The 14,673-nt window shown below is 39.5% G+C and overlaps 1 protein-coding gene across 4 annotated transcripts in view; it reads right to left on the reverse strand.

The window, feature by feature from the left end:
• The window catches only part of CRB1 (crumbs cell polarity complex component 1), an 828,623-nt gene that overhangs the window by 84,776 nt on the left and 729,174 nt on the right, over positions 1-14,673 (reverse strand). For all 4 annotated transcript variants that reach the window (XM_085601839.1, XM_085601838.1, XM_085601837.1 and 1 more), the window contains exon 11: positions 12,362-12,488. In XM_085601839.1, the coding sequence (XP_085457965.1) occupies positions 12,362-12,488 (127 nt within the window). The remainder of the gene's footprint in view (positions 1-12,361; positions 12,489-14,673) is intronic.

The following is a 14,673-nucleotide window of genomic DNA, read 5'->3' on the forward strand; positions in this document are numbered from 1 at the left end:
CAAGACTGAAGCAGATGGGAAGCCGGACCTCCATCTTGAGTGTTGGGTTTACAACGAAGTATGACTGAGATATCTGCAAAGTACATTTGGAGTCTTAAACTGGAATAAATGTGTGCTGTAGTTCTATATGGATGCATTTTCATTGAGCTATGTTTGAAAGTAACAGTCCTTCCATAGAATGTATGCATATCTGTCTCCTGCAGTGTTCTTCAGGGATCCCTTGCCTCCTTGCATTTTTTATATAGTATGCACTCATGAATCGTCATTGCATGTGGCTGCTTGCAAGACGCGTCAGACACCAGCACTGCTCAACTTCTTCTTTAGTTGAATGTTCATCAGTCAACATTTGACAATGTCTCTAAGGGCCAGGATAGAAAATAAGACTAAACAGAGGCTAACTTACTATGAATGTAAAAGAAGTCATTCTTTTTAACAGTCCAATCAATAGTTATTTGGACAACATTCTTTCTATAGACCCCCCCATCAACAATGTAATGAGCAACATTATGCTCCATATGGATAATCTCTGAAAACGTATTTATCTCGTTCCCTGAAGGCCTCAAACCATCTCTTGTTAGGTCTTAACAAATTCCTGTTGATATTAGTAAAATATACTCCATGACTCCTTATAATCATGCAGGTCTGAGGGGTTCACCTCAAGTACGGCCTAAGAAAATGAGATTATGCGACAGTAGAGAGGCTGCAGATCCTGCATTCGCTGCCAGCAGAAGCCAGAATTAATTTTAAATGTAAGTGCCTGCTCCACTGGTGCCGCTACGGTCTAATCCTCCAGAAACCATCTGTTCAAGACTAAACCCTATCATTTCTTCAGGCTTCGGTGATCTCTGACAATTACGTTTTAAACTCTTATATACAGATGGATGTCATCGGGGTTTCATATGAGGCCACCTTGGAGATCTCTCCTGAACCATCCACCTATAGTTCAAATATTTGCCTTTCAAGTGCCTGTTAAAACCATATTTTCTAATGTGGCCTAGCCGCCAAAGCTGCTGACTTTGAAGCTGAGGAACCGGGTTCAAGTCTGGTGTTGGCTCAACATCCTGTGATTCTGGACGAATCACTTAATCTCCCCGTGCCTACTAAAAACCAATGTGTCCTTGTGTTATGTAACTGGTGCTCATGTAAAGCACTTCAATACCTTCAGGTCGAGTTTGTGCTATATAAAACTGCAAAAAATACAAAATAAACAGATAAACCGTCCTGAAATCTAACAACTACAGGCATAGTGTCTAGTGTATAAGTGCACTAGACAAATTTACCTATTTTAATCTATGTGCATCAGTAAAACTGTGAGTTGATGCACAAAGCTTAGAAAGCAAATGGTGCTGTGGTGTGGGAATGGCATGGTTGTGTGAGGCAGGCAATACAGGCGTAAGACATTGTTATTTTTAAAGTTCACTGCCAGAATGTTTATGTTTGCGCATAAGTCTGGAAAGAATAAAGACTTATATATATGTTTGTACTGAGGTGCATTGACAGAGCTATGTTTATTATGCAAACATTAAATTGAAGGGACTGAAGATCTAGATTTAGGGGTACTGCTAGTTGTGTGATTCAATGCAAGTACTAAAATAGAAGGCGGTGCTGCTGACAACATTCAGGTGCATTGACAGAAGTCTGTGTTTGTTTCAGTAATGTAACAACACTAGGTATGACAGAGAAGATTGAGATGCATTGTTAGACCTGTGTGCTGGCCCTACAGTAGAAATGGTAGAGGAACCACAAGAAATTATGGGAGTGGGCAGGCAGAGCTATACACAATTCATCTATGCTCATATGAGCAAGAATTGAAAGCCAAGGAGCCTCTTTAACATCCACCATCGGTATGCCTTATAAGTTCAAGGTGATGGCAGACCCAGCACCTTTACTTTTCACACACCCCATCACCAGAGAATGGGTTGGAGTAGCTCACCACTACGAATGACACCAAATTCACATTTTTAATGGAAGATATCCTGAAGCAGCCATGAATGGCTAGATGCCCCCATACAATAGCAAAATGCAGCATGGATTCTGATACTAAGCCTTCATATTTACAGATTGGTGGGAAGTACTTTCATTCCATCAGGGCAGCGGAGGCATTTACTCGCTGCTCTAGTGGACTACAGACAGCCATATTTAGAGATCTCCACTTGCATAGAAGAGAAGTCCAAGCCTTCAGAGGCATGGCCATTGCAGCAACTGCTCTGAAAGCAGTGTACGTTTTCAAAGTGAACACCATGTTTCATACAACCTAAAGCAGGAGTTTCTTTTTAAAAACACAAATTCATTTCCCTTGGAGTTTGCTTCCATGGTGTGGGGTTCATTTATATATTTTTTTCTTTTTGGGACCACAAGGGTTTTACTAAAAGTTTCCAACAGGAAATAAGTACATGAAAACATCCCCTCTAAACATGGTGGACAGTCTGAGGTACATAGACCAATGGCCTGGTGTTAGTGGAACTGCTGGACAAACATTTAAGCCAACAGGGGCTCCCCCGATGGACATATGATGGTCCATCCATATCCAAATAGAGCAGGTGGACGGGGTACTCCATAACATTTATGCTGTCCACCAAATGCTAAATAACCTCTTAGGTAATCCAAATAGGAATTGAGGAACAAATGATTTCTTGATGTCATGTTTTATAAAAATGTCTAATGCCACACTAGCTTACATCTTGAATAAAATGTGTATCTTGTGTGCATGCCAGTTTATGGTTGGGGGGGGGCATACTGGAAGATGGGTATCCAAGGTAAGTTCTTGTCAGGGAAGTATTGTAGCTATTGTCAAATAATGGAGAAAATACTCCTTTTACTTATTTTGAATTTGATTTAATCAATTCTGTCAAAAACCCCAACAACATTGTCCCTTGGTGACATGCCCATGGTCTCAAACTCCAACATAGTGTTATTTCTCTTGGGAAAGCCTTTGCTATTTTTTCAGTGATCCATCAAACACATGCAGCTTCTCACAAACAACAACTGTTTTTAAGTCACCCCCACACAGATGTAAGGTAACTTTGGATAGCACTATTACAGGAGTGCTCCTTACATGCGTTTTCATGTCTTTGTTAAATAGCTCCTGAAACCACCATCACTCTATAAATAAAAGTGCAAACATGACACTACTCTTTTTATTCGTACTAACTATATATGAATATTTCCTAAACAGCTAATTCACAAAGGCATGCAAGGGACATAAAAGAGCATGATAGGAGTACTACTTTACGAACTCCAAAATGCCTTTGTGAATTAGCTCTGATATGTTCAAGTCCCAAAACACTCTCGCTTTATAAGTAGGATTTGAAATATATATTTTTGTACGTGCACATTAAATCTTTCTTCCTCAATTAAATGTTTTTCTGACAGTTATGAGACCCTTTCCCACTGGATATGTCGCATATGACTCACCAGTGAATGAATAATTGTGAACGTTTTGCAGCTAATGGCAATTATAAATCATGAGGTGCCAAAAACAACTGAAGGTTTTTTTACAAGCAGAAATGAAGAAAGTAGACAAAGAGACAAAACATAACATTAGCTTTTAATGTACAAAGGATGGAGCGAAAGGAACATACAATACAGATGAAATGTGTCAAAGAACGTACAAAGATGAAAGTGAGGATTTGTAAAGAACAATCGGTGGAAATTTTAATGATGACATGAGAAGGAAAGACATTATCAACTCCACACATGTAAGTGACATTACCAATAACACACATAACTCGGTAAAATGTAAAAAGTAAAATAAATCTTTGTTCTGTTATATGAAATATCAACTCATATGTTATTCTGGGCTTTTGAAGAAATCCAGGCTTGCCTGAATATTAGAGATGGCTTATATTTAACCTCTGAGTGCTGGAATATTTTAGAGTGTGTTAGAGTTTTGAGCTTCTCAGTAATATCCCCAATTTCCATGAGATTATCGGTTAAATTGAGTTTACAGTTGTCAGAAGAAAAGTAATTTTCAATATTGTGATACTGACTACTTCTGGTAGAGAAGTTGAATGGGATCAGAGTCAGAGAAGGTGGACATGCAGCATAGGTTCCACCTGTTTACAAACATGGATGCAAGAGGGACCTTAAGGGTCCCTTGAGAAATAAGGAGTTAACATAGAAATGGGAATTCCGGTCACGATTAGGCCGCTAACTTGAATAGCTGGCCTAATTCAGAAAACTGGAGACCTTGTAATGAGACTCTCTGTGCACACAAGGGAGAGGGGTTAGCCTAACGGCTAGGGCGGTTAACCAGAAATCTGGGGAACCGGGTTTGAGTCTCGGCAAGGACGCGCAACATCCTGTGATTTGGGGCAAATCACTTAATCCCCCTGTGCCTAACAAAAATAAATGTGTCCTCATGTAACGTAACTGGTGCTCGTGTAAAGTGCTCTGATACCCGATACCCTCGGGTCAAGTTTGTGCTATATAAACCTCTGTAACAAAAAAAAAACAGGCCAAGCATTACAATGGCATTTTTTAGAGACTTGCTATTTAACCTTTTTCCCTTCCTTTTCACATTTTTTGATGCTTATCACAGACTAGTCACTGGATTCTGGACACATTTCAATAGTTTCTTGAGTCAGCGACATGCTTGGTAAGTAGCTGGGAAAGTGGTACTGGTATCGGCGTATGACCTGCAGGCTATATGGTACAATCCTGATAAGGCCAATTCAGAATTACATCCTTCCAATATTGATAATTGCATGCAATCAATTGTAATTCTTGTTGTTTACAGCCTCTAGAACATGCAATTGAATTATTAATCCATATATAAAAATACATCTAAGTTAAAGGTCTTGACTTTCACCAGCATGAAGCTCCTACATCAGTGACTTAGGGATAAGAACTAAATGTAAATAGTAACTACGCAGAGTATTTCCTTAATGAAGGAGGCTCATATACACCCTAGAATTATTCCAACCAGTTATATGGCTATGTAATTATAGGCAGCCACTATATGTTTTTACACAAAAAAGTAGATATATTTTGAAAAACGTAGATGCATTGTAATAAACAATACCTTAACAATGTATAAAAACACAATATCAAATTGCCAAAATAATAAGAAGTTCATGTTTTCATACCAGGACAGCTCTTTACGAAACACATCACAAAACATATCTTATAGCTTTAAACCACATTTGTGTACTGTGTATTATACAAACGGTTAGAAAAATAAAATATATGACATATATAGAAGAAAATGAATTACATATTATATTGCGATACATATGTATTATCCACACACATGCCACAAAACAACCGTTTTTTTGTAGGACAAGAGATATGTTTGTAAAATAGATAGATGAACAGATTACTAAATTACTGGCCTTTACCTTAAAACACTACCTTTAAAAAATATGTGCAATTTGAAAACATAGGGGCATATGTATCAACATCACCATTTGCGATTCTCAAATAGCGATTTTTAAAGAATCGCTATTTGAGAATTGCAAAACGGGATGTATTTAAAAAATTGCAAACTTTTTGCGATTTCTTAAAATTCCTTAATTGCGATTAGCAAATTGCGAAATCGCAATTAAGGAATACCTGCCCATTCATTCCTATGGGCCAGGAGACCCATAGGAATGAATGGGAAGTAATTCTCAAATAGCGAATCGCAATTTGCTAATCGCAATTTGAGAATAATTTCAAAGGTGCAAGGGTGTCATGATGACACCCTGATGCACCCCTGAAATTAGCATGTGTGTGCATATGGCGCACATACATGCCCTAAGGGCATGTATGAGCGCCACTTGGCACTTTGTACAATTCAAAAAAGTGCTTTTTGAAAGGAAATCGCAAATTACCACCAACTTGAAGTTGGTGGTAATTTGCGATTTCTTAAGGATAATTCGCACAACTTGGGTGCTTTTTACATCTCATTTAAGAAATCGCAATTTGCGATTTCTTAAATGCTTACGCAAAATTAAGAAATCGCTAAATTAGCAATTCCTTAATTTTGCGATGGGATTTGCCTCATACATCCCGATTACCGATTTTTTAATCGCAAACGCTGTTATTTTGCGAATCGCAGCGTTTGCGATTAAAAAATCGTTTGATACATATGCCCCTTAGAGCTTTAAATAGATATTACATTTCTAGAAGTTGCATATTAGTTCCCATTTCATGCAAGTTATGATGTTAATTGGTTGTACAGAGCCTACAGAAACAAATGCACAGCATTCACAAGAGTAAATCTACCTGTGCACATACATCTCCGTGTAAGTAAATTTACATGCACGTTGGGTATAAATCTCCACTGAAATTAAATTCCCTTATTCTTGGAGATTTTCCCTAATATAAGGAACCTGTGTCAATACACCGTTACATTGAGGAAGTGGAAAGACATACAACTCAAAATACAATGGTAAAGGTGTACGTTCAGGCATAACGTATCCCAATGTAGTTCTATATAGTGGAAGCGAAGATCTCACCTCTCTTATGTAGAATTACGAATTGAAAAGAATTGCAAACAAGCACCAACTTAGGAAAATAATGCGGATATGACTATCATCACAAGCAGATAAACATAAAAACAGCCAAACCTCTGGGGTCTGACCTCTTTCACTTGTGCTATGAGACATAGCGTTGCCAGTCATCAGCGACTACTGCGCTGTTTATCCTTGTGTGTTTTTGGAACATACAATGTTGAATGTGTGAAGAGTAAAGCTAGATGTGAAATAAATTGTATATTTTTACATTTGTTTACAATATATATATTTGTATTTTTTTAAGTATTTGCATCTATATATTTACATTTTTTACAACCTGTTTTGTATAGGTGTCAGCAATGTCAAAGTTATAAGGCTATTTAAATTAATTTTATTTAATATTTTTTATCATATTTTCCATTTTCTTTTTTTTTTCTTTTAGGTTTCTGTTGGATTCTTTTGCACTACAGAACTAATACTAAACATACTCGTAAATGTCTTTGCAAATTGCCAAGATAAATTTTTAATCCCTTAAATGTTTCCCACCTCCCTCCTACACTGAATGTAAACCGCCCTCATTTTTTTCCCCTTGGATCATCTATTAGCAAGAGGTTATGTCACCTGCAGCACATAGTGGTTCTCTTCCGGTTCACTGCATGAAGCATATGAATAGTTAACGCTCACGTACACTGCAGGTCAGCGTTACCAAGGCTGATTTTCAAGATGCCCTTTTAAAGTATGCAGGCAATCCAAATAGAACTCATTTACATTAAATTGAACCTGAAAATAAGGTGTGGATTCTGCCCTACTGGCCCTATGGTGGACTCAGCTGCTGTGGAATGATACTTAAAACTAACTATAACCTATTCTCTTACTAACGCATATGAGATGCATGAAATTTCCCCATCCCATACCCAAGCATGTCCTCCAGTCATGAATTTTTCTTTGCACTCTGGTACTTGTAGTCCTGAATTTATAATGCCATAAAGAAGTCTGCAAGCACCAGAATGCAAAGGGAAAAATGACTGTGCACTATCCAGGCCATAAATCTAAAAAATCTGAGATCGCTCCAGCAATCCCTTGTTTTTATCTTAATTTTCAACCATGTCGATCTACAGTTTATCCGTGATCATTGGTTTGGCTGTGTTTTTTACAGCAGTTTTGAATGAGATGGAGACAGTGTGTGAATTGGGATGGCGACGTCCTCGTCCCAAAAGGTTTGGCTACACTGAAAAAACTGTGTTGAGAAGCACTAAAAATAGAACAACTCATTTTAAAAAGGAACTGCATTGTCATAGGGCAACCACACAAATGCATGTGTAACAACGAGTAAGAGCTCATATGCAAGAGATAGGGTTTAGGCCTTTAGTGCCATGTTGGCTTTTAATAAGTTCCAGTACTCTAGCATCACTACAGTTGAAATGCTGTAGCAGGAGGCTGTTGTCATTTTTTCACTGAGCGCTTCTAAATACGGGGAGAAGGACTTTAGGAGGAGGATTATATTGCAGAAGCCTGCATGTCAGTTATTAGAGGTTTTTTTTTTTAATAGTTAATGGTTCCAACAGTGAACTTCACAAGCATAATGTAAGGAGTGCCCTTGAAGTTGCACAATCTACTTACCGGTGAGAGTTCTCCAAACTTGCCTGCTTTCATCAAAGTTCCTTATTTGGTAATGCTCGCTTTGGGCTCACTTGTCAGGATAGTTTAGGGTATCGCTAGAAAGTAAGGGAATCAAGAAACTCCATATTTTCTAGAATTTAATAGGAGCTGTTAGAAAGTTTTTTTGAGGTGTTCCTTGATGCCGCTGCTTTGCTCTGAAATAAAGTTGCAAGTAGGTCATCACCCTTTCTTTCGTTTTTTAGGTCGAGCCGAGCAGCAGCACGCATGAGCTGCTTGCTCTGCGAGGCATGCTGAATTAGGGTATGCACTAGAATCCACGCCCACTCTCCGCCCATATTTTTCACTGGCTTTGTGTCATTATCCTTCTTAAATGCTGGCTTCTGATTCGTAAATAGGCTTGTTAGTCCCTCCTTGGTACCGTTTTGTCTCCATTTCTTACCGCCCATAAGGACTGGAGCTTTTACTCGTCATGTTACACAATCTGCTTTATCTTTGCTGTAAGCACTATTTTGTTTAATGTTTTTTTTTTCATTTGCAGCGCGATCGGCTTTCCCTTTAGCTACCGCGCTTCTTTACTTGCATGCAGTGTGGTCCGCTTTCACTTTAGCGGCCGTGCTAGTTTATTTAATTAATTTGCAGCGCGGTACGCTTTCACTTTAGCGGCCGCGCTTCTTTACTTAATTAATTTGCATGCAGCGCAGTCCACTTTCACTTTAGCAGCTGCACTTCTTTATTTAATTAATTTGCAGCGCAGACAGCTTTCCCTTTAGCAAGCGCACTTATTTATTTAATTCATTTGCATGCACTGCGGTCCGCTTTCACTTTAGCCGACGGGTACAGAAACTGGCTTAATTTGCATTCTTGCTGCCAGGCTGAGTGAAGGGAGGAGGAAGGAGGCTTGGATTCACCTCTTTTTTTGGCAACGTGGAAAAGAAGGGAAAACAACTTAACACACGGCTAGGATAAAACTTACCAAGGTGGAGCTGCCAGGGCCCCCCTCGGTTCCTACACCTCATGCCAGCCCCACAGCTGTGCGCTTGTGCCTCCCTCTGCCCCTGAATCCCCATCCCACACCCCTAGTCCTCCCCTTCCTTCCCGACCGGGAATCAGTCACCCGGAGTCTGTGCCACCCCCAGAAAGTTCATTTGAGGGGCACGGCCGGGGCTAGAGCCAGGCACCTCACGCGAGATTGCTGCTTGCTTCTGTTGTGATAAAAGGCAGGCACTTTTACATAAAAACGCATTTGCAATGCAGTAGGTCTCGCATTTACGCGAGTTTGAGCTATTGACATTGTAAATGACAATGCCTTTTATTTTTGTTTTCGTTTCTAAAACATAAATAAAACGCATTGTCAATTCCAATTCCAATAGCTTAAACTTGCATAAATGCGAGACCTATTGCATTGCAAATGCTTGTTCTTTAACATGCTAGCAATAAGTATTTGGTGGAAATTGAATTTTACTGTCTGCGTGAGTCTGCTAAATACAGTGTGGTCTCGGGAATTTACAAAAGCAGCGAAAAAACAAATGTAGCCAAATATAGAAAGGAGCCAACCTGTTGGACTAGCTTCTGCGGAGGACCCACAGTGAAACCAGAACGGCTTAAATTTAGGATAAAAGTGATGCAGAATTGAGTGGCTATATAAAAGGTGTAGTGATTTGGAATAAGCATATAGGTAAAATTATTTGCTTACTGGCACAATGGACCTCATGCTGCCTCATTCCCTCCTCTGCCTGCCCAGGACTAGCTTTTGTAGGCCAGGGCTCTATCACTACTTACAAAGAAAACTGCACTGGTGACATCCTCATATACCTATGTCAGCGCGTGTTTTGCCACACTGACTCTTCACTGTTAGTCCTTTATGTGTATTGAGAACTTGAGGAGGGTCCTAAGGACAATAGGGTTTATTTCTGTGTATGGATAATCTCGGGCCCTACAACACATGATGGGCTGTTGTTTCTCTCTGACGTAGTGTTGAATTCTAGACAGCAGGTGATTGGCACACATCTGTGATATGATGTGAGGGCTGTTTGCTGCACTACTTAGAGGTTCTTAAATATGATCATCTCCTTACTTAGAGTCATTGTCCTAATAAAGTTTCTCTTTTTGCGTATTTGCGTCACAAGAGTTTCTCAAGGTTCATTTCAGCTACACATGGGTTCTAGATGGCACACCATTTCTTTGTCCTGCATGTACATGTCTCACTTTTAGGCCCAAGCTGCATGGTTTACGTGAATCCTTATAAGAAACACTTCCACCTTTTCATATCTTCGTACGAACTTTAGAATATTGCTGCTGGTGAGGTGCAATGTCCTGACATTGTATTTATGTATATTTAAGTTGTACAGAGACTACATTTCATCTTGCCTAGTCTGCATTGTATATGTGTTTATGCTTGATCTTCATATGGTTTACTCTTTTTGACTGGTTTCTTGATCCTCAAAGTACTGGCTAGGCCATTTGGTGTGAGATTCACAATGGCATTGCACCACCCCTGTTGTACATAAAGGTGGTAAGGACTGCACATCCGTCTACCCAACGTTATCAAACTTAACCCCTTTGCCGCGGGGGTAATTCTCCCACGGCGCAGGGGGGCGCACACGGCGCTGCAGTGCTCGTGACGAGCCCAGCTGAGCTCGTCACGACCCCGCCCACTGATTGATTCTCCCGCACAGGCGGGGAATCAAACACGCTTGGGCGGGCGCGACCGTTATGACGAGCCCAGCTCGTCATGAGCACAGCTCCACTGTGCCTCATGACGAGCTGGGCTCGTCCTGATCACGGAAGCGGTTTAACTACATTTATCTCTGAATTCTGTTTGTTTTAGAATCCCAAGAAAAGAAGGCCAGTTAGTTTTGGTGACTGAATAACTTGTCAGCGGTCATGTTATATAATGTATTGAGTGCCTGAAAGATTTGTGAGTGTTTGATTGAGTGTTTTTAAATGTTATGCTCTCTATAATCTTAGGCAACATAAGTGTCATGATGTTTGCATAACTTTGCCATTCAAATGATGAGTTACTAAATACAGTTCACATTGAAAAATATACAGGTTTGTGTGTGAAACAATACATGCTATCCTGTCTAATTGCCACTGAATGGCTTAATTTAATGGTTACGTGTATCGCAATACATAGAAATAACAGGACATCTGGTACATGTAAATATCCGAGGGATTCTTGAGGGAGAGCTCGCAGATCCACTATTTTTTATGGGCCTACCTGATGCCCTGTTGTACTTAGTCAGTATTAAGAACATACTTAGTTGGTTATAAAAATACGATACTTCTAGCATTAAATTCTCTAGGGAGCTTGACAAAATTCTTTAAAAAGGTTAAAAACTTGTATTACTAACGACATACGTCTTATTCAAATTTACATATGCTACACATTCTATTTTATGTGGATATTACAAACTGATGTCTAAGGCCTCTTTTAAGGTTAGTAGTTAAATCAGGAGACATTATAATTTGTTCCTATTTGGCGGCACATTTTACCATCCATGTAGGGTGGTGCAAGCTCCCAGTGAGCTAACATAATTTGTGTTCAACTCGCATAAACCCAAGTGTTAACTGGGCACAAAATTGTTTGCACGCAATTTAACATTTGGTTCCAGGCTAACACGATGCTCCAACAGTGTACCATTTTTGCAGAACGTGATGACAATGATAAGGGAGTGCCTAAAGACACCCTTGCAAGATCAGAGATTAAGTTTACTACAGATATACATTGTTAGGGCTGCATGAGTGACCTGACTTTGCTGCAATAAATAAATATGCAAAACATTTGTATCCGGCTCGTACAGTGGTAAACTTGGTCTGCATAATGAGCCCGTTATTTCAAAACGCATGAATATTTAGGGCCTTGTTTAGAGTTTGATAGCTGGGATACTCCATCATAAATGTGACATATCTCGTCCACCTTATTACGTGTGCATTATATCCTATAACACTTATAATCCAGCGAATGGGATATCCATCACGTTTGTGATGGAGTGCCCCTTCTCCAAACTCGAATTCATGCCCTTAGTTTAAGATGTTGGTAATTGGCTATAGAAAAGGAGGAGCATTAGAAATTTTAAAAATTGAAGTGATCCGTCAGACTCAATAGTCTGTGCTGTTATGTTCAAGGCATCTCCTGAAGGTCATACTTTATTGCAAGCTACATAAGGTCTTCAGGACTAGTATTCGTCCTGCTCCCCCCACTCTACGGCTGGCTCATCATCCATTCGCAATATGAGGTAGGACAGAAGCTGGAATAGGTTCTGCCACAATAACATGGACACGTAAAAGGAGAGGTCGCTTACATCTATCGCACAACGCTCGCCAGCAAAATTTATGTCGCAGATGCACTGGAATCTGTTGGGCAGGTTCTGGCAGAGGCCACCGTTCAAACAAGGATCAGATTGACACTCATCAAGGTCAATTTCACACCTGAAAAAAATATAAAATATTAGATCATTTGCATTTCATAACCAGAAAAAATATTGCAAAGATAGAGCAATAATGAAGCACAGAGTTAGTCTGGTATGTCCAAGCTGGCCAGGCATGCGACTCCCATGTAGCCTCCAGCACTGAATGAGGGGATCTGAACCACACACAAACATCCCCGCAAATAACAAAATGATATCACCAGGTGACAATCTAATAGAAGAGGTCGGAAAAAAAACTCAGTAGGGGCACATGGAGGTGGGAGACTGCTTCTTTGCCTGGCGATGTGCTGGTTCTGTAACTCACCTCAGCATACACCAGTGCCGGTGAGATGCCTTTAAAATGAGCTAAGCTAGCTACTTAGTAATCTATAAGGAGATATTGCATTGTGAATACTGAATTGTCTTTTTCTGCACATAAGCCCCTAGTCACAAAGGAAAATGTGGTCATAAACTAATATTTATCACCAACTGTACCTGTTCTGAGTCTGCCAGGAATTCAGATAGGGATTTCTGGCAGCCATTAGCTGGGGGTGGAGATCTTTACCTTGAGTGTGGAGCGCTTCACAGCCATCCACTAAAAAGATGGGGAAATGTTTCAAGGCATGGCTTGGAAGTTTGGGAATGCCAACAAACATGGAAGTTTGTCGGCATTCCCAAACTATGATTCAACTCATTCCCAACCTAGAAAGGGGAGGAGACGTACTCCAGCAAAGATGTGATGCAACTCTCCCTTGGTGGGTACGAGAACGGACCACCCCCACATTTGGTGGGGGGAGGGGGGGGGGGGTGTAGCTGAAGAGATTTCTCCAAGCAGAGAAAAAAAATGTAAAACAAAGTACATTAGCATGGAGTGCTTTTTATCGAGATGTCCATACAGATGGGGTGAAAACAAAAGTTAGAAATCTCTTGATTCCTGGTGGATTCCGCATGACATCCTGTGCTAATTGCAGCTTTGAATGCGGATTCGAATAGGAATTGGTGCATTCCAAAAAATAGTAAGTCTGCACTCATACACAAGTAAATCTGCAGAAGTATATTTATTACCTTTACTACTCTTTTCGTGCACAAGGCCCATAGTGATTACAGAGAACACAAACTGTCCATTTGATTCTAATGTACTCACATATGTCAATAAGCAGACTATGTCATATTTATAAGATAGTACAGATACGCTCCGTTTCTTTTTGTAGCGTTCATTTCGGTTTAACAGACTAAGAATCTTCGTTTTTATTTTAGAAAAAATGTGAACATTCTTTTTCCACTAACCACACTTCGAGCCAAAAAACAGACACAGAAAAAAGGAACAAGAACCTTACATATACACATGGTGTTAAATAGCATTCTAGTGGAAATTACCAAACACAAAAAACATACGGAGTTTACATCAACCAGCCTCATGTGTCAGTTATAGAAATTATTTGAGTTTGTGTATGCAAACCATTAATATTGTGGGAATGCGAGGTTTTTTGTAAGAACCACTTTCGCGGCGTCAAAATATTTACAATATTAACAATCGTTTTACACATTATAGGGTTTGCCCTTTTGTAGCATTTTGGTGCAAAATAATTTACATTGATATTTACGTGCACATGTGCATACATATATTTATCACCATTGCACGGTACTACTAATGCTGAATTGTAATATGACACATTTACCTTAGCAGCTATAAAAACATGAAACAAGTGACTTTTGAATACAAATAAAACCTTCGAATACAATTTCTGTTCGACAAAATGAATATGGCTATCACAGGAGCCGATTCCAAGTTGTTTGGTCTGTGATGTAACAGGTGGGAAAGATAAATGGTTGAGTTACATTTCAGGTTGAGTTTAACTGAATATTCAGTCTGCAGTATCAAAAGGTGGACTGTAGTTTCATTTTTACTCAAAATTATGTTTTTTCATTAAATGTCACTGCAATTGAATTTTCAGGGAAATACTCATAATGCCTAAATGGAAAGGAGGCATTTACTGCACCCTTTACATACCTGATCCAGGCTGCAGTTAACATCCTACCTAATTCACACTCAAAATTGGGCCAATGTATTTTAGACTAAGTTTGGGTTTATTCTTGAAGGATTGGTTATTCATTGGCTTCATTATTAATGTACCCCAGCGATAAAGAAATTATTGTCAATAAAGGTGCTGCTAGTGTCCTCGTTATTCAATGTTTAAATAAATAAC

This window comes from Triturus cristatus, chromosome 4_2, assembly GCF_964204655.1.
Source record: "Triturus cristatus chromosome 4_2, aTriCri1.1, whole genome shotgun sequence".
Lineage (NCBI taxonomy): Eukaryota > Metazoa > Chordata > Amphibia > Caudata > Salamandridae > Triturus > Triturus cristatus.